This window comes from Haliotis rubra, unplaced genomic scaffold (genome assembly GCF_003918875.1).
Source record: "Haliotis rubra isolate DU_JTF1 unplaced genomic scaffold, ASM391887v1 Scf330, whole genome shotgun sequence".
Taxonomy (NCBI): domain Eukaryota; kingdom Metazoa; phylum Mollusca; class Gastropoda; order Lepetellida; family Haliotidae; genus Haliotis; species Haliotis rubra.
In genome coordinates, this window is record NW_025767003.1 from 360,610 (window position 1) to 387,730 (window position 27,121).

Sequence of the window (27,121 nt, forward strand, 5' to 3'; positions counted from 1 at the left end):
CATGTTTTCTTCTCTCAGAAGCCAATTGCCTTTATCACCTGTAGCAGGGAGACTATATTTTCTAGAGTATCCCTGCCTGTACAGAATGAGAAATTCGTGGATGAAGGGAATTTGTCCATTCATTCGCCAAGTGCAGGTGTCCAGTGTTCTTTGCCGAGTCATTATCATGCGTCTTGAAAGGGCACACTAAGCTCCTCATTGCGATAGCCCATGCTGCATGAAGGGTAAGGAATGTGACAAGCGTTGTAGAGGAACTTGAGTTCGCGCAAGGCTTGGTCATGTGATTGGTCATGTGTTAACTCACGTGATGTTCAACATGGTGGTTCATTGTATTTGGACGTAAGATCAGTAAGTACGTGTTTGATTTCCTCCTTGCTCTCACGGTAAGATAACACGCGGTAACGTCAGCGTGTGAGATAGAGCTTACTTTAGTCTTGGATCTGGTGTCACGAATACTATTAGAAAAAGTTCTTGTTTCAGTTTATGTAAAAAAATGCAAGTGTAGCCGAAGAGGTTATATAACTTTCTATGATAAAGTTTATTAATATTGCTTGGGGATAGATCTAGCTGCAAAGTTCGCAGTGGGATACATTTCTAGATTCTTTAAGTTTGTGAGTGGAGATTAAGCTCAACCAGGGAGACTATATTATTGGATGAATTAATGTTTTCATACGACATCGATCTTTAATAATGCTCTCGTAGAGGTAGGCCTCTCGTGTTTTACAGTGGACTGATAGGGAATGAAACAATAATCACTGTTGTGAACTTGAACTTGAACAAAATACGTTAGGGATATTGGTATTTGATGATTAATATTTTATCAGTGTGTCAATGAATAAATAGGTCATTATTCATAATTTCAAAATTTACATATATCCCTAACTATTTTTGTCCAGTAGATCGTGTGACATTCCACCGACAAAGTTAAAAGAATTTAGAGGGTTCATAACTTTATCTTTAATTATTCCCTTATGTATCTTACCGTGAAGAATTTTCTTTTGCTGCCCTTTAATTGTTGTAGGAAAAAATATCAGAATTGAAATTGTAATTGACCGGAACTGTGCATGCATGAAACTGGCGTATTGGTGATAACTGTTACACAGCGTTAACCCTTCGGCAGCCAGTATAGATCTACACGAATCTGTCCTAGAAAATTGATTATGTAGTAAGTGACGGTGTGTTAGAATTGGTTATTTTTATTATTTCCATTGATTGTAGTTGCATCTATGCTTCAATTACTGAACAATTAACAGATGTTTAATATTTATCTCATTGTGTGTGCAAGTTAGTGTACCTGTATATAGTATTTACATAGCGACATTCTTGTGTCAGTGATAGAAATGGTATTTGACAGGATGCTGATATGTGTAACAATAAGTTACAAGAACTCAACTATTCATGTTCAACGTGACATATATTACACTGTCATTCAGACATAGTTTTACAAAAATACAGTAGTATCATTATTCACATAAATTGTTAATGTTTAGGTTACCAAACAAGTTGGCCAGGCTCAATCAGCACAGACGATGACTGTATAGATACAAAAAAGGACTTGGGGCACAGTGCAGTAGTGTTATGGGATGTTTTTTTCTTTGTGGCATTTAGAAGCTGGCATGGTGAAGAGGATTGTTTTATGGATTGTCAACTTCTTTATTGCAATATATGCACTTGATACCTAGCATTTAATGAGGTGAGGTGAAATTGGGTTTAACGTCGTGCTTGAAAATATTTCGCTCATATGACGACGTGCATGCGTGTGTATCATGTATGTGTATGTGCGGCTGCTTGTACTAACCCACACTTAAGCTGGTTTTATAGTGTTAGCCCACTGAGATACCATGCCGCAGTGAAGCATGAATACCTCACTCAGACACATTATACTGACTCCTAGCCGACCAGTCCTTGTTGTACCCATTAATGCCGAGTGCCAGACAGGGACCAACAAGTACCATATTTTAACGTCTTTTGGTATGACACGGCATCTAATGCACTAAAGAAGTTGTCAATCCATAAAACTTGTTCCTGTGCTTGTGCTTCGTTAATGGTGGTGGGTTAATGATAAAGTGTGGGACAGGTGATTGATATTATGAATATAAAACCAGCAGAGGGCAGTCAAACTATGAAACATGGTCACACTTTAGGGATAGAGATTTAAATTCCAAATTTGTTTGATTCCAAAGAAAATACAATCCCAATGAGGTATGCATAATAATGGTTATATTCACTACATTTTCACTGGAATCAAAAACAGTAAAGATGGTAATCACAAGTTTTGGGGCATATTGACTGGTGTTCCCAATTGCGTAGATCGATGCTCATGCTGTTGCTCACTGGATTGTCTGGTTCTGATTCGATTATTTACAAACTACGGCCATATAGCTGGAATATTGCAGAGTGAGGTGTAAAACTAAACTTACTCTCTTGCTTATTGACATGGTGTAACAATATCTAATATAGTGGAACCAGGGCAGTAAAAATATATGGAATATGAAAAATGTCATTACTACCAATAGAAAATGAAATAGGAACACAGCTCACATCAATCCCTGATGCACTAGCTAGTGGTCAGTGAATCCATATCAGTCCTACTGTTGGTTGAACCATGTGACAATGTTGTCCTCACTACACAACATGTACCTTTGTACCCATTCAAGTCCATGCTGCGTCATGGTAGATCACAAGTAACAATGGTAAGCTATGCTTATCATCAGAGCTGACTCAGATGAGGATCAAGGCCGTGTTCCACAAAATGCTATTGTAAACACAGGCCCAGAGGACCTGCATGATGTGAGAATTGAGTAACCCATTCAGAAATTGATTTGAATGTCATCAGGTATGTTTATGTGGATAAGAATTAAACTTTGTTCATTTTAATAATTGTGTGTAGTTACGTAAGTCTGAAACAATGAAATGACACCATTAGCAAATATGAAATAAAATCCAATAGATAGATATATAGATAGATAGATTTTTTCAGTTATTCATGAATGTATAAAATGTACATATCACTTGCATTATTCAATAAGACTCATCTACATATAAGTGTCTTAACAATAGATCAAGATATACAATAATTATATAGTCATAGTGGTGGGGTGGAAATAACCTTAAAATTGCTTGTGTACTCCAGTACAGTGGCACATGTAAAATCACTTGCCCTGATAATTTTTCCACTATACCGCCCGTTTTCTTGTTGATTTTTTAAAATAAACAACATAATTAACATTGGAAAGTCAACTGGACACCGGTACAGTGTGATATACAAATTTGTTTGCCCGACACCAAAAAACACTGGACTCGGACGTCAGGCAATGGGTTATGTCCACCCCTGATAATTAACATATTGTAAGTAACGTAAGGAATAATTGCAGTTTAAAATACATGTTTAATATGTGATAAGATATTGCATACCGGATTGGTGGATCCTGTGCTAGTAACCTCTGTGATGCACTAGTACGTAAACACTGAACAGCTGTTGCTACTAGTCACATCTGAATGAATAAATATGTATGCAAGAAACTATAATATCTCATCTTTCATCTTTCATCTTGCTTCTCTCACAACTGACTGACTCCACTGTAACTGATGTTACATTACATAACAAAAAACCAATATCCTATCAAGTGATTAGAGAGCACACCTTATGCCAATGGTACAATCTTAGGGCATTATTATTTTTTTTGATGTGTTTCACATAGCCACCAAATTCTGAACATGGGTCGGTCGGTCGGCGAAAAAAAAACCTTTAAAAAGACCAAATTATCCGAATAATTTTCTTGATTCTCATTTATTGTAATTCTTATTACAATTTCTCGCGGTCTTTGGACTTGTGGCAGTGACTGGATAAAACATTTTAGATAGAGAAACATTTTATATGACGAGGCGGTACTTTTTATGTTCGAGTCAGCGGTGTTGGAATGAAAAAATGTTTTTAGGGAAGTCGGCAATAAAATGAGAACGGTCAGTCGAGCGATGAGAAACACAAAAAATAAAAATGCTGCCCTGATCACTGTTTGCACATTGGCAGTGAGTGTCTTATGACTGCCAGATTGAAAAATGAGGAAACCAGCTTAAGATTATGGTTGTAATCTATTATATGAGATAATACTGAAACTATGACGCCAGTCTGGATGGCTACACTGACATTAATGATACAGCTGATTTCCTGGCCACTTCACTCCCAGAAGCTTGGCACCGTTATTTAGGTAAGCCTTGAAACCAAGTGTTGTCACCTGCGTATTCAGTGAATTGAACCTTATACCTTCATGAATTCAATTCATTATTTATGTTTACTAGAATAAAATAATGACACATATGTTTAAGAAAGTCAGGCTACTTGGAACTAGTTTGTTTTTTATCTATTTGTGAGATACTCAAAATTGAATATATTGTGTTGTAATGTTATGGCATTTTTCGCAATATATTGCTCGTTTTGCTTTATTATAGAAAATATCATTTAAATGATTCAACATAAGAACTTACATGACATGTTTGTTATTTGATTTTATTGATATTAAACAGAATATTCATGAATCAATATTTTTAATTGTTACTATATTTTCATAAATATATCGTATTTGCCTCAGAGTGTATTCCGTGCTGCCTAGTCCAGACCAGTCAATAATCTCTCGTAGACGTAGTCGTAGTAACATGTTTGGTTTCTGAATGTTCATGTTGCTGCTTATGTCAAACAATAGATAACTTAAGCAGGACCAGTATAGAGAAAGTGGCTTTAAAGTATATTTTCATATTATTGCAATTTATTATGTAAGCATGTTTTTCTGGCTACCTGATTGGTCTAGAGGCGGTCACATGACCGTTGCAGAAAAGCATATTGACTCCAACCAAGGTCCGACCAGTCTGTAATTGTATAGAGTTCTGTATTAAAATTCAAGCTAAAAGGTAAGCAAGAATTTTAAAAAATCACATTTGTAAACAAAATAATTATTCACCCCTGTTTACCTGACAAAAACACTAAGTTTCAATCAATCAATCTTTATTCCAGACTGAAGAGGTCACAGGCCTATAGTACATAAAAAGCATACATACATTTGTATTCACTTGAGTAGTAACATTTACATTTTTTTCAAATATAATTGTTTCTTTGTACTGTTGCATGGATTATGAACATTGATTAATTCTGAAGCATTGAAACGTTTGTACTTGTTAGTTGTGATGTAAATTTAATAACATTTGGCTTTCTATAAGCGTGATTTGGTAAATATTTTCTTCTAAGATCTGAGTACAGCGGACAAACAAGACAGAAATGGTACTCATCCTTGACGGTATTTAAATCACTTAGTTGGCACAGACACATAAGTTCAGGGACCGTTCATAATTTATGGCTGGTGGTGGGGGGGGGGGGGATGGGGGTCACCCAGTTTGTTTTGGGGAGGTAGCAGGGTCATCAGTTTTGTACACATGTACTAGGGGTGGGGATTAGGGTCAGCAATTTTGTACATGATATCCAGTGTGTGTGTGTTTTTTGGGGGGAAGGGTCACTTACTTTGTACATTAAGTTTAGGGGGTGTCATTCACATTGTACATGCTTCTCCATAAAAATCATCATCCCCCCTAGCCTTAAATTATGTACGTACCCTTAGAATCCTACATACATCCCAGGACTCAAAACAACAAGATTGAATTAGCAGTGATGTATTCACTGTCATAATTATTATTCATTGCTTATTTCCATCTGATACAGTGTAGTCAGTTTAGCCATGCTTTGATAATTAGTGCAGTCTGTTATGCTGACTTTGAGGTTTATTACTTGACAGAATTCACATTATCCGGATCTACCAGCTGTTGCACACACAGGCCACCATCAACCATCACAATGGAAGAAGGTAGGTTCTCCATGCTACTGATAGGGAATGTGTTTAATTAATGGGCTATTGGGTAACTGTGAGTGTGCTGTAGATGGGTGGGTGTGGACTACAGAATTTAAATGTGCCAGTGGGAAGAATACTTTTAAGTAGGGCTGTGTATTGGCCCAAAAATAATATTGCAATTCTTTGCAGAACAGTTTCATCTATTTGTTTGTTTGTCCTGAGTAATTTTCCAGCTATTTGAATGTGGTCTGTAAATAATCGTGGCTGGTCCAGACAATCCAGTGATTTGCATCATTAGCATTGCTCTATACCATCTACCAAGTCAGCGGTCTCACCACCTGATCCCGTTTGTTGCCTCTTGTGGCAAGCATAGGTTGATCATGGGTTGGGAAGATCAGTTTTAACCTTGGTGGAATGATTGTGGTTACCTCCCCTGTTTGTAGGTCAGCGATGGTTGAATAATTGTGGTTGCCTCCCCTGTTTGTAGGTCAGCGATGGTGGAAGGATGTGCGTCCCTACAGTGTGTACGTCCTGGTGTTGGTACTCCTGGCCTACCTCCTCAACCAGCTTGACCGATACATGCTGGCCATCACGGCCAAACCCATGGCCCAGGAGATTCACTATGGCGACCAGGCCTGCATGGTCAACACATCATACTCGACTGCTGAATCTGCAGGGGTCAGCTGCAATGGAACCACATCGGGAGGGTGAGTTTCAGCTCCGTTTGGACAAATGATTTGTTTTTTTGTTTAAAGGTTCTCCGAATGAAACATTAATATACAATATGTTTCATTCTTATCTTGATACTTGCTTCATGAACTGATACTATTATTTGGATGTTGAATAGTCCTTGAGTTATGTTTGTTAATTGATACTGTGTGTACCCTCTCATCTACATCAGAATCCATTGCTTAGCCACTTGCCACTCACCAACAATTCATTCACTTGTCACTCCATTCATTCACCTGTACCGATTCAGCTCACACATATAGCTCAGTATTCACTAACAACATGCCCGCCCACCTGCTCACTCAGGCACCCATCCACTCATCCATTTGCAAACATTCTCCCCCGCTCACCTACCAACACACCTTCCCAATGCCCACCTAACACCCACCATCCTGTCAACACCCACTTGCTCATCCTATAAACCATCCAGTAGCCGATTCCTTCACCCACCCATCTGCTCTCCCATCCGCTCACCCATCTGCTTTCTCCATCCACTCACCCACCTGCTCTCCCATCCGGCCCCATCTGCTTCCCATCTTCACCCATCTGCTCTCTCCCATCCGCTCACCCATCCACTCCACCCATCCACACACACCTATCCACTCCACTCCACACACCCATACACTCTCCAATCCATCCACTCTTCACCCATCCACTTCCACTCACCATACACTCTCTTCCATCCACTCACCCATCCTTCTCACCCTTCCACACACCATCCGGCTACATCACACTCCATCCCTTCCATCCACTCTCCCATCCACTCTCCCATCCACTCTATCCATCCACACACCCATCCACTCACTTCATCCATCCACACTACCCATCCACTCACACCTATCCACACACCATCCACTACTCTCATCCACTCACCTATCCACTACCCATCCACTTCCCATCCACACACCCATCCACTCACCCATCCACTACCCATCCACACCCATCCACTCACCCATCCACTCCACACACTCACCTATCCACACACCCATCCACTCACCCATCCACTCACCCATCCACTCTACCCATCCACTTCACTCCATCCACACACCCATCCACTCACCCATCCACACACCCATCCACACACCCATCCACTCACCCATCCATCCACACCATCCACTGACCCACTCCACTCTCTTCCACACTCATCCACTTCCACCCATCCACTTCTCTCCTTCCACACACCCATCCACTCACCCATCCACTCACCCATCCACTCACCCATCCACACACCCATCCACACACCCATCCACTCTCCCATCCACACACCCATCCACTCACCCATCCACTCACCCATCCACTCACCCATCCACACACCCATCCACTCACCCATCCACTCACCCATCCACTCACCCATCCACTCACCCATCCACACACCCATCCACACACCCATCCACTCCCATCCACTCACCCATCCACTCACCCATCCACTCACCCATCCACTCACCCATCCACTCACCCATCCACACACCCATCCACTCACCCATCCACTCACCCATCCGCTCCCCATCCACTCACCCATCCACACACCCATCCACACACCCATCCACTCACCCATCCACTCACCCATCCACACACCCATCCACACACCCATCCACTCACCCATCCACACACCCATCCACACACCATCCACACACCCCATCCCACTCACCCATCCACACACACCCATCCACACACCCATCCTCTCTCCCATCTGCTCACCCATCCACTCACCCATCCACTCACCCATCCACTCACCCATCCCACACCCATCCCCACCCATCCATGCTCTCACCCATCCACTCACCCATCCACTCACCCATCCACACACCCATCCACACACCCATCCACTCTCACCCATCCACTTCTCGCCCATCCACTCACCCATCCACTCACCCATCTGCTCTCCCATCCACTCACCCATCCACTCGCCCATCTGCTCTCCCATCCACACACCCATCCACTCTCCCATCGACTCACCCATCCACTCACCCATCCACTCTCCCATCCACTCACCCATCCACTGTCCCATCCATCTGCTCACAATGTAATGATGTTCTACCATCTATCTCAGCTGCACGTCGATACACGGTGAGAACGGGTCGGCAGTGTGTAAGTGGGACTACAACGGCCAGGGCTATGAGTACCAGCTAGTGGCGGGCCCATCTTCATCCTCATCTACACCTTCATGGGCATCTTCATCGGCTTCGCCGCTGACTTGTACAACAGGAAAATCCTCCTGGCCATCTGCCTCATCTTCTGGTCCTTGATGACCCTCCTCACTGGCGCCGTCAATGAGTACTGGCAGCTGGCCATTCTGAGATTCGGACTGGGCATGGGGTGAGCTGAACGGTGGGGTAGCCTAGTGGTTAAAGGGTTCGCTCGTCACACTGACGACCGGTTTTGGTGTGTGCCACCATGATATTGCTGGATTATTGCTAAAAGCAGCGTAAAACCATTCTCACTGACTCACTCCATCGCGAAGCTAAACTTTCCCAGTGCACTAATGTATTTAATACATTCCCTCTGATGGTCTGTCCCACATTTGATCAACCTTGTGTGTTATATGTGTTTTTAGGGTTCCATAAAATTGTTGATTGGACCTTGAAAAGCCCCTAAAAAGGCATTTACTTTGATGGCTGATAATCATATGAACCCTGAATATGTAATGAGGAGAGTGTAACCATGGCGATCTGTTGTCTAGGGAGGCTGGGTGTACCCCAATTGCTGCTTCCATCCTTACTGACTACTTCTCGGCATCAGTTCGGGGCCTAGCTCTGGGCGTCTATAACTGGGGCATCTACATGGGCTACAGTCTCTCCTATGCTATTGGCAACTTCATCACACTGGCCAACATCAACGGACAGGTAAACACTGCTCTCATTCTCCGCTTTAATAATAATAATAATAATAATAGTGCATTTATATAGCGCTATTTCCAAACATAAGGATGCTCAAAGCGCACAAACATGGTTTGATATTAAGAGTCAGGGAAAGCTTGGCGGAAGAGGAAAGTTTTTAGTAAGGATTTAAAGGATGACAACGTTTGAGAGTCTTTGAGTTTTTGGGGCAGATTATTCCACTCAGTTGCTGCGGCATATGCAAATGATCTGTGACCGTAGCGGACAGTGTTTGTATTTGGGACAACAATAAGCATTTGCCAATCTGCAAGCGAAGCGGTACTTGCAGTTTTGGGGCAGCAAGCATGTTCACCGCAATGGCAAATGTGCCCGTGTCTGTGTCTGAAAAATTAAATAGACAATGAATAAGCATTTAGAAACTATATTGTGATTGCTTATTTCTGAACTGTAGTCCAGAGGCCCGTAGTACACATAAAAACGGTTACAATGGGTGAGTGGTACAAGCACATTTGCATTTAGACAGTGCATTGTGTATAAATGTTGCAACATTCTGGAGAAGCTGGGCATTAGTATGCTTAATTCTTAAAATATGGGACAGGACGTATACTAAGATGGGATATAATATCCTTTAGAAACTGTACAAATTTTATAAGAATTCTTATAAAAACTGGGTCTTAAAGTCACATGTTTCCAAATTTGGCTGTTATTTTTTTCATTTTAGGTTTATCTTCATATCATCAATGCCGCATATCATTATCAACATTTGTACCTTGTTTTGTTGTATTATTTAGATAAATAACACTTGAAGAGACAACCTGTGAAGATCCGGGTTAGAATTGATCTTCAGCAACTCATGCTTGTCGTAAGAGGCTGACTAACGAGATTGGGTGGTCAGGCTCGCTGACTTGGTTGACACGTGTCATCGGTTCCCGGTAGATCGATGCTCATGCTGTTGATCACTGGATTGTCAGGTCCAGACACGATTATTTTCAGACTAGCACCATATAGCTGGAATATTGCTGAGTGCGGTGTAAAACAAGTAACCAAAGCAAGATGTGTTTGTGCTTCATGCAGAGATCTGTGGTCCATTATGACAGGTTGCCATGCAGAAAAATCGCATATAGTCACTTGAATTTGTTATTAGGATATGTGGGCCTTTATTTCTTTCATGACAGATTGAGATAAACTGTAGTAATATATAAAATATATGTCATAGCAAATCCATGTCTGAAATTGAAGGGAGATAACTCACCTCATTCCTTGTTCACCTGCCCACCCATTTGTTTTCATTCCGCCTTCAATGCATTTTGAGGAAGTGAAAAAGGAAAAGTGTTGAGTTTAATCATTCACTAGATTTGAGGTTTAATCCATAATTCTAAGAAATTTGAAGGTTATTTTCTAAGTATGATCTTCAAATCATATCTTGAAATAAATTGATCTGTGATGTTGATAATATTCCACACAGATTCCGGGTGAGCTTCTAAGCCTTTATGTTTCTACTTGTGTAGGTGATAGGGTTATTTGATCGATGTCTTTATTCCATATAAGGACCCATTGTCTGCAACACATGTCACTGTATCCAAACAATGTTCATGAAGTCAATCACTGGATTGTCTGGTTCATACTCAGTTATTGTCAGATTACCATCACATAGCTGGAATATTGCTGAGTGAAACATTAAACAACAATTATCACTCAGTGTAAGGACACAGAGTAGTGTTATATCAGACCGTGTCGTGTTTCAGGGGTGGCGATGGGCGTTCTACATCTCCGGCATCCCAGGGCTCATTCTAGGAGTGCTCATCATCTTCACCCTCAAGGAACCAGCCCGTCATGCAGTGCAGCCAGCTAATGAACAAGAAGGCTTCATTCAAACAGAGAAAATCACCATTTGTCAGAGGCTTGGAAGAATACTCAGGCCATTCCTCAGTCCTTCTCTCATCATGCTGTGTGTGGCCGGCTCCATTAGGAATGCAGGTAGGGATCCACTCAGTCTGTCCCTTATTGTAGACTCCATTAGGAATGCAGGTAGGGATCCACTCAGTCTGTCCCTTATTGTAGACTCCATTTGGAATGCAGGTAGGGATCCACTCAGTCTTTCCCTTATTGTAGGCTCCATTAGGAATGCAGGTAGGGATCCACTCAGTCTGTCCCCTTATTGTAGACTCCATTAGGAATGCAGGTATGGATCCACTCAGTCTGTCCCTTATTGTAGACTACATTTGGAATGCAGGTATTGATCCACTCAGTCTGTCCCTTATTGTAGGCTCCATTAGGAATGCAGGTATTGATCCACTCAGTCTGTCCTTATTGTAGACTCCATTAGGAATGCAGGTATTGATCCACTCAGTCTGTCCCTTATTGTAGGCTCCATTAGGAATGCAGGTAGGGATCCACTCAGTCTGTCCCTTATTGTAGACTCCATTAGGAATGCAGGTAGGGATCCACTCAGTCTGTCAGGTGATCCCTCTGTATTGTATTGACTCCATTTGGAATGCAGGTATTGATCCATTCAGTCTTTCCCTTATTGTAGACTCCATTAGGAATGCAGGTAGGGATCCACTCAGTCTGTCCCTTATTGTAGGCTCCATTAGGAATGCAGGTAGGAATGCATTGATCCACTCAGTCTTTCCCTTATTGTAGACTACATTTGGAATGCAGGTAGGGATCCACTCAGTCTGTCCCTTATTGTAGGCTCCATTAGGAATGCAGGTATTGATCCACTCAGTCTGTCCCTTATTGTAGACTCCATTTGGAATGCAGGTAGGGATCCACTCAGTCTGTCCCTTATTGTAGGCTCCATTAGGAATGCAGGTATTGATCCACTCAGTCTGTCCCTTATTGTAGACTCCATTAGGAATGCAGGTAGGGATCCACTCAGTCTGTCCCTTATTGTAGACTCCATTTGGAATGCAGGTAGGGATCCACTCAGTCTTTCCCTTATTGTAGGCTCCATTAGGAATGCAGGTAGGGATCCACTCAGTCTTTCCTTATTGTAGATCCACTCACTCCATTAGGAATGCAGGTAGGGATCCACTCAGTCTTTCCCTTATTGTAGACTCCATTTGGAATGCAGGTAGGGATCCCTTATTGTAGACTCCATTAGGAATGCAGGTAGGGATCCACTCAGTCTGCCCCTTATTGTAGACTCCATTAGGAATGCAGGTAGGGATCCACTCAGTCTTTCCCTTATTGTAGACTCCATTTGGAATGCAGGTAGGGATCCACTCAGTCTGTCCCTTATTGTAGGCTCCATTAGGAATGCAGGTAGGGATCCACTCAGTCTGCCCCTTATTGTAGGCTCCATTAGGAATGCAGGTAGGGATCCACTCAGTCTGTCCCTTATTGCAGACTCCATTAGGAATGCAGGTATTGATCCACTCAGTCTGCCCCTTATTGTAGGCTCCATTAGGAATGCAGGTAAGGATCCACATTGTATGCTCCTGATATGGATCCATTAGGAATGCAGGTAGGGATCCACTCAGTCTGCCCCTTATTGTAGGCTCCATTAGGAATGCAGGTAAGGATCCACATTGTATGCTCCTGATATGGATCCATTAGGAATGCAGGTAAGGATCCACTCAGTCTGCCCCTTATTGTAGGCTCCATTAGGAATGCAGGTAGGGATCCACATTGTATGATCCTGATATGGATCCATTAGGAATGCAGGTAGGGATCCACATTGTATGATCCTGATATGGATCCATTAGAAATCCACCCAGTTTGACCGTTATCATTTGGCTTCTTTAGGAATGCAAGTATGGATTCACTCTGTTCAGTCCTCTTATGGAGTGAGTGAGTGAGTTTGGTTTTATGCCGCTTTTAGCAATATTCCAGCAATATCACAGCAGGAGACACAAGAAATGGGCTTCACACATTGTACCCATGTGGGGATTCCATCCAGGGTCTTCATCCTCTTAAGGATCCATTGGAATGGCAAGTAGGGATCCAGCCTGTGTGTCCGTTATCATATGGCGCCATTAGAAGTTCAGGCAGAGATCCACTCGGTCTGTCCTCATCCAGTGGATTCAGTTCACATTCCGGTGAAGACCCACAAATTCCATCTCTCATATGTCTCTTTAGGAATACAGATACAACTAGACTGGACGATCTGCATTGTATTGAGTCTCACCCATGCTGCTAGGTGTGACTGACTGACTGACTGAGTTTGGTTCTACGCCGCTTTTAGCAATATTCCAGCAACATCACGGCGGGGCACACCAGAAATGGGCTTCACTGCTAGGTGTGAAGATACTCAGGAAGAATATGAATGTCAGTTGGCAAGGTCAAGGATTTGCTCTTTGGATTAATATTCACCTGCCCAAATTTGCCACCATGACTGTGTTTCAGTTGAAGCTCAAACTGTTGTCCAGTCAGCGTCTTTGAGAGGCAGTTAGAAGTTGGAGCAGTAAGGAAGGATAACAATATATGGATGAACAACTTCTTTATTACAATGAGAGCGACGTTTCAGTGTATTCCACTATAAACACTTGCTTGAGAACAGTGTTAGAACCTACACTGAAATGTCGCTGTCACTGCATTAAAGAAGTTGTTCATCTGCTGTTGTTATCCTCCTCTTTGTCCAGTCAAAATGCTGTGCTTTTTATGACTTTTACCATGACATACATTGATTTGTCTCATGACATAATGTCTTTAAGATACAACTAGGAATGAATGGTAGCATATGAACTTCTCACTCATTTTTAGGAAAACATATTTCCTGCTTGAATGTTGATATATTATATTCTGATAAATATGTTGTAAGAGGTTGCCATCTATGTCCAACTCATATTCAAGGGAATGGTTGTTGGTTATTGGCTCAAAGGTCAAAGAAATTCTGTGCTAAGGTAGTGTCCTGTTTATCACATTTTATGATGATAATTTAGAGTATATTGCTTTTCGTCAAATGTTTTCATTTTAGAGACTAGACGTTTATCTACATAAAACCATGCTCACTATAAATTTGTGTACAGGAACCAGGATGTGTTGATTCTGTCTGATTGGCTAACTAGTGTCACATAGTTATTTGAAACTTATTTCTGTTTACAGCGGGCTATGTGTGGGCGTACAATACTCAGCCGTACTTTATCATGGTTGGCCAGACGAAGGAGCAGATCGGGACGTACATGTCGTGGATCCCGCTGGTCAGTGGCAGTATCGGCGTTGTCGTTGGCGGCTTCATCTCCGACCGTGTGGTGAAGAAGCGTGGACTGTATGCCAGGGTTCTTATTCTTGTGGCTAGTCAGGTATGTAAGGCGGTTTTTTTTGGTTAACAAAAATTGGTCTCAATTTTAATGTAATGGCTCATAAAACATAATAAATATTTTCCAACTTACAAGATTGTACTGCTACTCAAGAATTGAAAAAACTTCAAGGTCACACAATCATGGAAGTATGACTGCAAAATTGTACGGAAAGATATTATTTTTCCTTATCCTGACTCATGTATTATTGCTTGTCTCCTTCCTTTCGCGAACGTTAGTGGAACACTTGTATCTCCTTTTTGAAGCTCCTTTTCAAAAGAGCAGACGTAAAATCATTACTCACCATGAGTTATGTCCCTCTGGTTTTGGCAGGAAAACAGAGCCACCTGTCTTCCCACGCTTCACTCTCTCCTTCTTCGCCCTAGTGGACGGTTGGGAGAGCACCTGTGTCTCCAATACGGCACTATATCCTTTGATTAATTAGTTATTTTCCCTATAAGTTACCTTATAAGGTTTTAGGGAGTATCCTTCAACAATCATATGGTTTGAAATTTATTCGTAATTTCACTGTTTATTCACGGTTTTGTACGTGGCTGTTCAGTTGTTTACATTTCATGAAAACCTGTTTTCGTTGTAGGTATAGGTTCTCTGCTGCAGACCCGCATTTATTGTGCCTTAGCTGCACAACAACATGTACTTCCAGCTCTCGCTGTAAACTTTGTCAGCATTTAACACAAATTCAAATTAATAATTATTATTTCTCTGTACTTAGGCGACTTTTACAAGTCATGGATAACCGGCTGAGTCCCTCAAGAGCTGTCTATCGTTGTCAGATGACATACTTCCATCCAGTGACCTGCCGGAGGCGTCCTCGGAGGATGGGCGTGGAATGTTGTCCGCCATTACTTCGAAGAAGAGGGCTTCTACATCGGACAACCCTCAACCCAGACGAAGAAGAAGAGGCCATCTTCAACGCAGAAGAAGCCTCACACCCCTAAGACGTCTAGCAGCTCTACGGGGAGTTCTTTCGCAGACTACGAGGACCTTTTCGGCCGAGATCGTCCCGTTTGAAGAGAGAGGACTTTATGATGAACCGCTGCTGATCATCCCAGATTTATGCAGAGATACTGCATAAGAAGAAGACGCAGGCCTCAGCAACGGTAACGTCAGCAGACCTATCTACGCAGTCCGAGTTACCGTCTACACGGGCAGCAGATGAGCGATCCTTGGACCATATCGCTACCAGCGCAGATAGGACATCTCTACAATCGTCACAGACGTTCAACCCCCAGGACCTTTATGCAGAGATACTGCATAAGAAGAAGATGCAGGCCTCAGCAACGGTAACGTCAGCAACATTATCAACGCAGTCTGAGTTACCTTCAACACTGGCAGCAGGGACCCATGAGGCACAGCGATCCCTGGACCTTATCGCTACCCTCTCTCAGATGCGTCATCACTACTGTCGTCGCAGACGTTCAACCCCGGGACCTTCATGCAGCTATTCTCCCAGCAGATGATGGACTGATGGAAGCGCTTCGCGCAGGGCCTTGCATGATGGACAGCCAGATGGCTCTCATGTTCAAGTCATCAACCTATGGGAGGGACCATTGCTGCACGAAGGACCCCGCACCGGTGGTGCATCTGAGATGTCTACGAGAGGATCTAGCTCTAGGACTAAGAGCAGACCCGCCCTGCACGACGCCAACAAGCCTACATGAAGGAAATGGACGTTCACCGGGCCGAAGTAGATCGTCATCTGATCATGAGACTATGAAGGACCTTCACGCAGGCTACCTGCAACGCAGAGGAAGAAACTTACACCTCCAAGAAGGTACAGAGAAACGTCTCAGGACCCAGACCCTCAACAGAACCTCTCACTTGAGCGCAGGTCTTCAGGAAGATCATCTAGAACGTCAATATCTCCACACAGGTCTTCACGAAAGTCACCAATGAAGGACCTGGAATGCAGAAGGACCTGCAAAATGCACACGACTCGGACGAGCCTTCATGAAGGAGAAATAGACGTTCCCCGGACCTAATTAGACGTCATAAAGCAGTCCTACGCTACATGACGTCAGCAGCCTGCACACAGGACGGCGCAATCTTCAGAACCAATGAGATCGTCAGCAAATGATGAGGCTAATAAAGGACCTTCACGCAGGCTACCTACACCACCTAGAAGGACTAGAGAGACGTTTCGGGACTCATACCCTCAACAAAAATTTCTCACCTGCGCGAAGGTCATCTGAATTATCTTCAAGGGTATCAACAACACCTCGCAGATCATCATGGGATTCACCACTTAGGAATACATTGCCAGGAAGGCAATCCCGGCCTAGAAGACGCTCACCTACACACAGATCGCCATATAGACGCACCACGCAGATCGCCACGCAGATCTCCAAGGATATTCAACCATCATATACCAGTGGACATGATACAGAGGACGATGGCGGTATCATCATTTCGGACTGGACCTAGCGTCACCCTAGAAGGAAAAGATCTTCGCCGGCGCAAAGACTGAGGGACATGTTCTGCAGTTCAAGAGGGGTACTCTTGTCCGAAATCATCACCTGCACGGACGTTCAGACTGAATCCAGGACGGGATTCACATCGTTCAGAAATTTTAGATAGATTTATCTACATCAGAAGATAATAACGGGACTCATGGCCATATAGAGATCTTCACTTCCGTACAGATCTGCAGGTATTCACAGTGGCGTGGTTCAGCAGCAGCCTTGCTAAGGCTAGGAAACTAAAAAATCATCAACGACTCCCTGTGTAGAATTTACAACAAAGTTCAGCATCAACTCTACAATTACGATGCTTCATTAAGATCGATGAAGACAGTCTACAAGTAGCAGCACTGAGGAGGTGTACACTTCAGCTGATCATCTGTATAAAAGGACGACGTCATTATCTTCAGGACTGAAGTAACAGTCACAGCAGCCAGGAAAACAGCCTACCTACATCGGTATTACGCGGCGAAATTTTTCGTGCGTTTACCATTCAACCCTCAATACACGTGGCCACTCGTGTAACTCCGGAAGGCTACGGACAAGACCGAGTGTTGATAAGATATCAACGGCGGCACTAGATTCTATAAGGACCTTTTTCCTGCCACACCAGTGACGTCACATCGCGGGAAGCTAAAGGAATCAAAATGCTTCCTTTTGATTGGACCATGAGAGACAACACCCTGCGCAGAAGTCGGACGTAGTTCACATGTCAGGAAATGGGTTTACAAGTGACAACAACCTGTCAACGTGGGAGGAAGGCCTCAATTACAGTCCAGTTAGACGGGACCTACATGATTTGGCTGCCTTCCCGGGGTTAGGGACCTTCCCTGTCAGCATTGAAGACGATTCATCAGGCGAATTGCAGCAACATACGTTGGACGGACCTTTGGTGACGGCAGCCAGACTACTTTATATAGACTTCACAACGATGGCAGTAACAGAGTCGGACATCGCTTCATTTCCCTTACGGAACGGCAAGGGTTTCACGATCGTTGGATCTAGATACAAGCCATTGTATCTCAAGCACTACTCTCTCCGTTATTACTACAAAGTGGCATAGTGTGTGGGATCTCCTCACATCAGCACAGGAAATGACACGCAGAGGGAGACTACAACTACGCCCACTACAGGTCTTCATGAATGTACATCTGGACGATCCGGACTCCTTCGGACTCCCGGACAGACTAAAACCATATCTAATATGGTGGATCAGAGATCGAATGGTTGCGGAAGCACCTAATTAGCAGAGCCGGAGTGCAAGACGCATCTCTATGTGGACTCATCTCTCCAAGGTTGGGGAGCACACCTCGACAACGAAGTGTCAGCTGGGATATGGACCATAGAGGAGAAAGATCTGCACATCAACATGCTTGAAATGAAAGCAGTGATAAACGCCATACTCCACTGGACCAGCATTTTGAAGAATGCTCATCTGACTGTACATACAGACAACTCCACAGTGGCGTTCTACATAAACAGACAGATCAACAAGGTCGGCGAACCTTCTGGACCTCTGCTTTCAACTGTTCAGCATAACAGACAACCTGAACATCCACATAAGAGCATGCCACATTCCAGGAGCCAAGAATGTGATAGCAGACGCACTATCCCGTCCAATGCAGCCATCCCCAACAGAATGGATGCTACATCCAGAGATCTTCAAACAGATCATATAAGAGATCTGAGCGCCACTAATAGACCTATTTGCCACAAGATTCAACAGTCAACTGATAACATTTCGTCTCGCCAATACCAGATCCACGAGCATGGGCAAAGGACGCTCTAAGCATCTCCTGGCAAGGACTAAACGCTTACGCGTTTCCACCACCAGCTCTAATACTGAAGGTGTTGCAGAAAATCAGTCAGACGAAGGACCTACAACTGATTTTGGTCGCGCCTTACTGGCCAGCGAGAATATGATTCCCCATTCTACTACAAGAACTAGGACCGCCTCAACTGCAGCTACCAGAGTGGACGAACCTGCTAGTACATCCACACACAAAGCAGGCGCACGGCAACCCAGAGGTGTTCCGGCTACACGTGTGGACCGTATCAAGGCGTGCTTGAACAAGAGAGGATATTCCGCCAGGGCAGCGAAAGCAGTCACACTAGCTCTACGCAAGTCATCACGCAACTTGTACGACGACAAGTGGCGAAGCTTCGAGACATACGCCTTGAGGAGCGGCTTCACAGCCATAAAAGCGACACACCCTCAAGTGGCGGACTACCTTTGTCACCTAAGACAAACGAAGCGGTTAAAAGGGTCAACACTCTCAACATACCTAGTGGCATTGAGCTCAGTTATCACTATGACGACGAGTGTAAAACTGACGAAGGTACCAGAGTTACTGGCCTTACCACGCTCTTTTAGACTGGAGGACCAACAACAGAGATTTAAAGCTCTGGCATGGGACCTCAACATAGTTCTAGGACATCTCACCAGTGACGTTTACGAACCATTAGATAGGACATCTTTTGAGTTCTTGACGCAGAAGACGCTGTTCCTGATCGCCTTAGCAACAGCAGCAAGGACGTCGGAAATACATGCTCTGGACTTTGAGAGGACACGATTTGATGGAAATCAAAACATCGTGCATATGGGACTGAGATGGGACTTTATAGCAAAGAATCAACTGCCAGGTCAACCGGACAGACAGTTCCACATCCCAGCACTATCATCAGTCCTTGGAACACAGGATACACAGGACCTATCCTGATGCCCAGTAAGAGCATGGAAAGTCTACCTACAAAGATCTAGGACCAGGAGATGAAAATTCAAGCGTCTTTTCATCCCGATATCGACAGCAACACAGACAGAGGTCTCCCACACTGCGATATCAATATGGATCAGAACTGTCATACTACGGGCCTACAAAGCAGCAGGACTTGATCCTCCAAGAGCCTCCAACCCACATGAAGTTAGAGCTCTGGCGTCAACACCCGCTCTACATGGGAATTGCTCTATCAGGACGATAATGGAGGACTGCTTCTGGAAATGGGACGTGGTGTTTGCCAACCGCTACCTGAGGGACATCGCCACCGAGGACGGCTCTGGCATTCACCATTTCGGCCCACTTGTTGTAGCACAACGATTGACAGTCCCACAAAGGCGCTGAGACGGAGTCTCGCCCTTTTATCACATGACTTGCAAATGCCTACACTCAGGAGAGTTCAGCTTTAGAGTCCATATGCACATCTAAGACAGACTAAGCATAAGTGATAAGACCCAGTACTTGTAAGGACGTACTCGTACATAAAAGGGTCGCTTCTCCACTGATGCTTGCATCAAGAGATGGAGTTGCAAAATCCACATAGTAATGTTAACAGAAGCAAGGACCAAAAGTTAACAATTGTGGTCCCCCCATCAGAGAAAGCTGGAAGCAAGGGTACAGCAGCAGAGCCTAGCATAAGACCCAGTACTTGTAAGGACATACTTTCCGTACAGGAAAGGGTCGCTTCTCCACTTGATGCTCGCATCAAGAGATGGAGTTGCAAAATCCGCATAATAATGTTAACAGAAGCAAGGACCAAAAGTTAACAATTGTGGTCCCCCCATCAGAGAAAGTTGGAAGTGAAGGGTTACAGCAGCAGCAGAGCCTAGCAGTAAATAGAAGTGCTACCAGGAAGTTCCCATAGGGGGGTATGCAGGACGTAAATCACTAATTGGAATCCAGAAGTGGCTTGTCCCACCACCAATTCTGTCGGATTCTACAAGCAATAATACATGAGTCAGGATAAGGAAAAATATGTAATTTTCTGAGTAAAATTGATATTTTATACTTATCCTGACTCATGAATAAGAAAAATCACAATATGCCTCCCAACCTCCCGCGATTACACTAGGCACTTTGGATTTCCCTGTAAATTAAAAGTGTCGGACTAGCTATTATGTTTATTTCTTAGGAGAGAGTGAAGCGATAAGAACATTGGGAAGACAGGTACAGCTGTTTTCTTAACTCCGCCAAAACCAGAGGGACATAACTCATGGTGAGTAATGATTTTACGTCTGCTCTTTTGAAAGGGAGCTTCAAAAAGGAGATACAAGTGTTCCACTAACGTTCGCGAAAGGAAGGAGACAAGCAATAATACATGAGTCAGGATAAGTATAAAATATCAATTTTACTCAGAAAATTACATATTTTCTTTTGCTCGAATATATAGATACTTTTCAGTATTCCTCCTTCCAAACAAATATATGTAGCCAAGGTGGCAACTTTATGTAGGGATGAAGAGTGAATTGGTTATTTCTGTTATTGTCTTTGAAACCAACTCACTACAGCAATGTAGATGCTCTAGAGAGGGATGTGCAGTTTGCAGGGAAATAGCATGTCAAATATCAGCCCTACTGAACAAGGCCCCAGGATAAAAAGCATTCAGTGTTTTTCTGGCTGTAGGTTTTAAATCTTTCGGATTATTTATTAAAAATTTCATTTGAATTTAACTGATTTTCCTTCCTCGATGCGCATTTTAGAAATAGGAGTGGTTGTGTGAGTTGAATGGAAAAAATCAGTGTTCTAGATTTATTGTTTTATGCCCCACCCACCAATAGTCCAGGTATATGACAAATGTCTGTAAATAATCAGGAATGGGCGAGACAATCCAGTGATTGACATCATGAGCACTATGCAATGGGGATAGGCTGAAATGCCTAACTCTTCATCCTGACCACATAAAACAGTCTGTTGCCTCTTATGACAAGTACGTGTTGATGAAGATTGGTTATGACAAAATATTATGAAAGAAGCCTGATGCAGAAAGATAGTGCTCATTTAGTGCTTCAGTTAAATATGTAGGTATTTGGGTGTAAAGTTAACTTTGACACTGCACCTTGTCAAATGGGCTTGTCAAATGCAGCTTTGGCTGTCAGAGTTACCTCCCTTACACCATGTTTTGGGCTCTGCTTTCTGATTTTACCACAATCATGTGGGGGCACAATTTTCCAAAGACTTTCCTGGTAATTAATGGACATTCATGGACACTTCATGGACAGACTGATCCCCATACAAGGATGTTTAAATGTCTGTGTACAGGAATAAGCTTGTGTATACAGTTAAAATGGTCTCTTGTGTTCATAGCTTCATATCTGATTTCCCTTGCAGATTTTAGCCGCCCCCTTTGCAGCAGGTGCTCTGTTCCTGAACCCACCTGGTGCCTTTATCAGCCAGATACCGACATACATTATTGGTAAGTCCCAGTTCCTGTGAGCTGACATCTGTGTGCCTTCAGTTCTTCCATGTGACTGTCTGTCTATAGAAATCTTACCTGACGCCGCTTCTCAGCAGACATTTTGTGGAGATGATGTTGGCATTGGTGTCTCTAACAATTGCAAGACATTCTGGAGAACCTTGGGGATTTCGGGATTTTTTTTCCTTTTTTAAGCGACAAATGTAACCATCTTATGTACCAATTGGTCATTATTTTTTAAATCGTTGACCTGCAGAACCTTTTCTGTACAACAGATTAAACTAGGGCATGGTGGGCGAGCTGTCTAAGGCACCGCGCTAGTAAGCGAAAGGTGCCTGGATGGATCCCCAATGTGACTGGGTGTAAAAACCTTGGAGCTAACATTACTTGCAGGCTCTTTCAGTGTTGTCACAACCCCTAGTGTGCAGTACACAACCCTGTGCACTTAAAAGAACCCACTCATCCAATGGTAGGTGACCAGATGGTGGACACACGAACACGTGCAGACATCGTTGTCGTCATCATCATCATCAACTGAATTTATAACAAACTGGAAGGGACAACTGATTTTACTATGGCTATGATGGTTTATATACACACTTGCAGGAGAAATGTGGGTGGGTGTGGCCCTGGCAGTGCTGGTCGAGCTGGTGCCCAGTAATGTGAGAGCTGGCGCTGTGGCCGTCTACCTCTTCATCATTAGCAACGTCGGGGGCAACGTGCCCTTGTTGGTACCCTACATACAGTCCAGCTTCGAAGCCAGAGGATTCACTAAAGTGCAGTCCCTTAGAGGTGAGTGTTATTGTCGGACACGCTCTGATGCAGGTCACATGATGCCGATGAGACTATTTATCTTAAGCTGTAGCATCTCACCCCTCATCTTGTCCCACACTTACCCATCAATGCACCCACCTGCTCACTGATTTACTCACTCCCTCACTCTCCCATGTTAAGGATCACTCGACATCTTGTTTCTGGGGTCACTCACTCAATCACTCACTCACTCTTCCATGTTACAGGATCACTCTACATCTCTATCTGGGGTCACTCACTCACTCACTCTCCCATGTTACAGGATCACTCTACATCTCTATCTAGGGTCACTCACTCACTCACTCTCCCATGTTACAGGATCACTCTACATCTCTATCTGGGGTCACTCACTCACTTCCATGTTACAGGATCACTCTACATCTCTATCTAGGGTCACTCACTCACTCACTCTCCCATGTTACAGGATCACTCTACATCTCTATCTAGGGTCACTCACTCACTCTCCCATGTTACAGGATCACTCTACATCTCTATCTAGGGTCACTCACTCACTCACTCTCCCATGTTACAGGATCACTCTACATCTCTATCTAGGGTCACTCACTCACTCACTCTCCCATGTTACAGGATCACTCTACATCTCTATCTAGGGTCACTCACTCACTCCCATGTTACAGGATCACTCTACTCTCTATCTGGGGTCACTCTATCTAGGGTCACTCACTCACTCACTCTCCCATGTTACAGGATCACTCTACATCTCTATCTAGGATCACTCACTCTCCTCACTCTCCCATGTTACAGGATCACTCTACATCTCTATCTAGGGTCACTCTAGGGTCACTCACTCACTCTCCCATGTTACAGGATCACTCTACATCTCTATCTAGGGTCACTCACTCACTCACTCTCCCATGTTACAGGATCACTCTACATCTCTATCTAGGGTCACTCACTCACTCTCCCATGTTACAGGATCACTCTACATCTCTATCTAGGGTCACTCACTCACTCACTCTCCCATGTTACAGGATCACTCTACATCTCTATCTAGGGTCACTCACTCACTCACTCTCCCATGTTACAGGATCACTCTACATCTCTATCTAGGGTCACTCACTCACTCACTCTCCCATGTTACAGGATCACTCTACATCTCTATCTAGGGTCACTCACTCACTCACTCTCCCATGTTACAGGATCACTCTACATCTCTATCTAGGGTCACTCACTCACTCACTCTCCCATGTTACAGGATCACTCTACATCTCTATCTAGGGTCACTCACTCACTCACTCTCCCATGTTACAGGATCACTCTACATCTCTATCTAGGGTCACTCACTCACTCACTCCCATGTTACAGGATCACTCTACATCTCTATCTAGGATCACTCTCACTCACTCACTCTCCCATGTTACAGGATCACTCTACATCTCTATCTAGGGTCACTCACTCACTCTCCCATGTTACAGGATCACTCTACATCTCTATCTAGGGTCACTCACTCACTCTCACTCTCCCATGTTACAGGATCACTCTACATCTCTATCTAGGGTCACTCACTCACTCACTCTCCCATGTTACAGGATCACTCTACATCTCTATCTAGGGTCACTCACTCACTCACTCTCCCATGTTACAGGATCACTCTACATCTCTATCTAGGGTCACTCACTCACTCACTCTCCCATGTTACAGGATCACTCTACATCTCTATCTAGGGTCACTCACTCACTCACTCTCCCATGTTACAGGATCACTCTACATCTCTATCTAGGATCACTCACTCACTCACTCACTCTCCCATGTTACAGGATCACTCTACATCTCTATCTAGGGTCACTCACTCACTCACTCTCCCATGTTACAGGATCACTCTACATCTCTATCTAGGGTCACTCACTCACTCACTCTCCCATGTTACAGGATCACTCTACATCTCTATCTAGGGTCACTCTCACTCACTCACTCTCCCATGTTACAGGATCACTCTACATCTCTATCTAGGGATCACTCCTCACTCACTCACCACCTCCCATGTTACAGGATCACTCTACATCTCTATCTAGGGTCACTCACTCACTCACTCTCCCATGTTACAGGATCACTCTACATCTCTATCTAGGGTCACTCACTCACTCTCCCATGTTACAGGATCACTCTACATCTCTATCTAGGGTCACTCACTCACTCACTCTCCCATGTTACAGGATCACTCTACATCTCTATCTAGGGTCACTCACTCACTCACTCTCCCATGTTACAGGATCACTCTACATCTCTATCTAGGGTCACTCACTCACTCACTCTCCCATGTTACAGGATCACTCTACATCTCTATCTAGGGTCGCTTTCTCTCCCATGTTACAGGATCACTCTACATCTCTATCTAGGGTCACTCACTCACTCACTCTCCCATGTTACAGGATCACTCTACATCTCTATCTAGGGTCACTCACTCACTCACTCTCCCATGTTACAGGATCACTCTACATCTCTATCTAGGGTCACTCACTCACTCTCCTCTCCCATGTTACAGGATCACTCTCTATCATCTCTATCTAGGGTCACTCACTCACTCACTCTCCCATGTTACAGGATCACTCTACATCTCTATCTAGGGTCACTCACTCACTCACTCTCCCATGTTACAGGATCACTCTACATCTCTATCTATGGGTCACTCACTCACTCACTCTCCCATGTTACAGGATCACTCTACATCTCTATCTAGGGTCACTCACTCACTCTCCCATGTTACAGGATCACTCTACATCTCTATCTAGGGTCACTCACTCACTCTCCCATGTTACAGGATTCTCTACATCTCTATCTAGGATCACTCCTCACTCACTCACTCATGTTACAGGATCACTCTAGGTCACTCACTCACTCTCACTCTCCCATGTTACAGGATCACTCTACATCTCTATCTAGGGTCACTCACTCCTCACTCTCCCATGTTACAGGATCACTCTACATCTCTATCTAGGGTCACTCACTCACTCTCTCCCATGTTACAGGATCACTCTACATCTCTATCTAGGGTCACTCACTCACTCACTCTCCCATGTTACAGGATCACTCTACATCTCTATCTAGGGTCACTCACTCACTCACTCTCCCATGGTACAGGATCACTCTACATCTCTATCTAGGGTCGCTCACTCACTCTTCCATGTTACAGGATCACTCTACATCTTGTATCCGGGGCTGTACGTGCTGGGATCACTGCTGTTCCTGCTCACGATGTTTGTGGTAAAGCGTGACCAACGTCGAGCCCAGGGATATGAAGTACTGGATGGCACCAATTCTGTCAAGGAATCATAGATAACAATCAATACCATTGTCAATGAATCCAAGGAATATGGTAACACAGGAAGGAGTACTCAATGGGGAAATACCTCCATATTCAAAGACTGCATCTGAATATAGCAAGGAAAGATTTCAGATTTATAGCCAACTTCTCCACATAAAACATACAGCTGTATTACAAAAACCAATATATAATGTATTTGTTCATTTATGTTGACTTGAATATTTACAATCTGTTGTCAAACTAGAATATATACTTGTTAAAAGAAGTTAAAAAACAACTGATTGTAAATGTGACTGCAGTTAATCGGTCATAGCCATAATTTTAAACTTCTCTTATCTCACGTAGAGCACACTTTCTATTTTTCTTTCAACAATGTTCCAGATTTAACATATGTTATATTTGGGATTACTCTTTCTTAGATTTGTTCCAGATTGTTCCACTCCACAGTTGAAAGAACAAAAGAAAGATAGGATATGGATTATAAATATATATATTTTATAGTTGCAATTTTCTATTTTCTTGTGAGTAGTTGTATATGTGAGTGACACAACAAGATGGCAAATTCTGTGAATATTTATCGATGTTACATATCCTCAACAAGCTCAAAGTTTGGTTTCGACAATCTCATTTATTTTGATGAAGAAACATCTCATTGTAACAAAAGGTATGCTGTGATTTTGTAATATTTTAGCATTATTGCAGTCAACACTCAGTT

The 27,121-nt window shown here is 43.5% G+C and overlaps 1 protein-coding gene across 1 annotated transcript; it reads left to right on the top strand.

The window, feature by feature from the left end:
* The first annotated feature begins 266 nt into the window (after nt 1-266).
* Nucleotides 267-26,784, top strand: LOC124284212 (MFS-type efflux pump MSMEG_3705-like). The gene is given in 11 exon segments (XM_046720275.1): nt 267-348; nt 5,781-5,849; nt 6,322-6,541; nt 8,614-8,702; nt 8,705-8,879; nt 9,244-9,406; nt 11,146-11,377; nt 14,450-14,646; nt 22,226-22,310; nt 22,917-23,102; nt 26,275-26,784. Coding segments are annotated over 10 exon segments (1,500 nt in total). The 5' UTR covers nt 267-348; nt 5,781-5,839; the 3' UTR covers nt 26,418-26,784.
* The last annotated feature ends 337 nt before the right edge of the window (nt 26,785-27,121 follow it).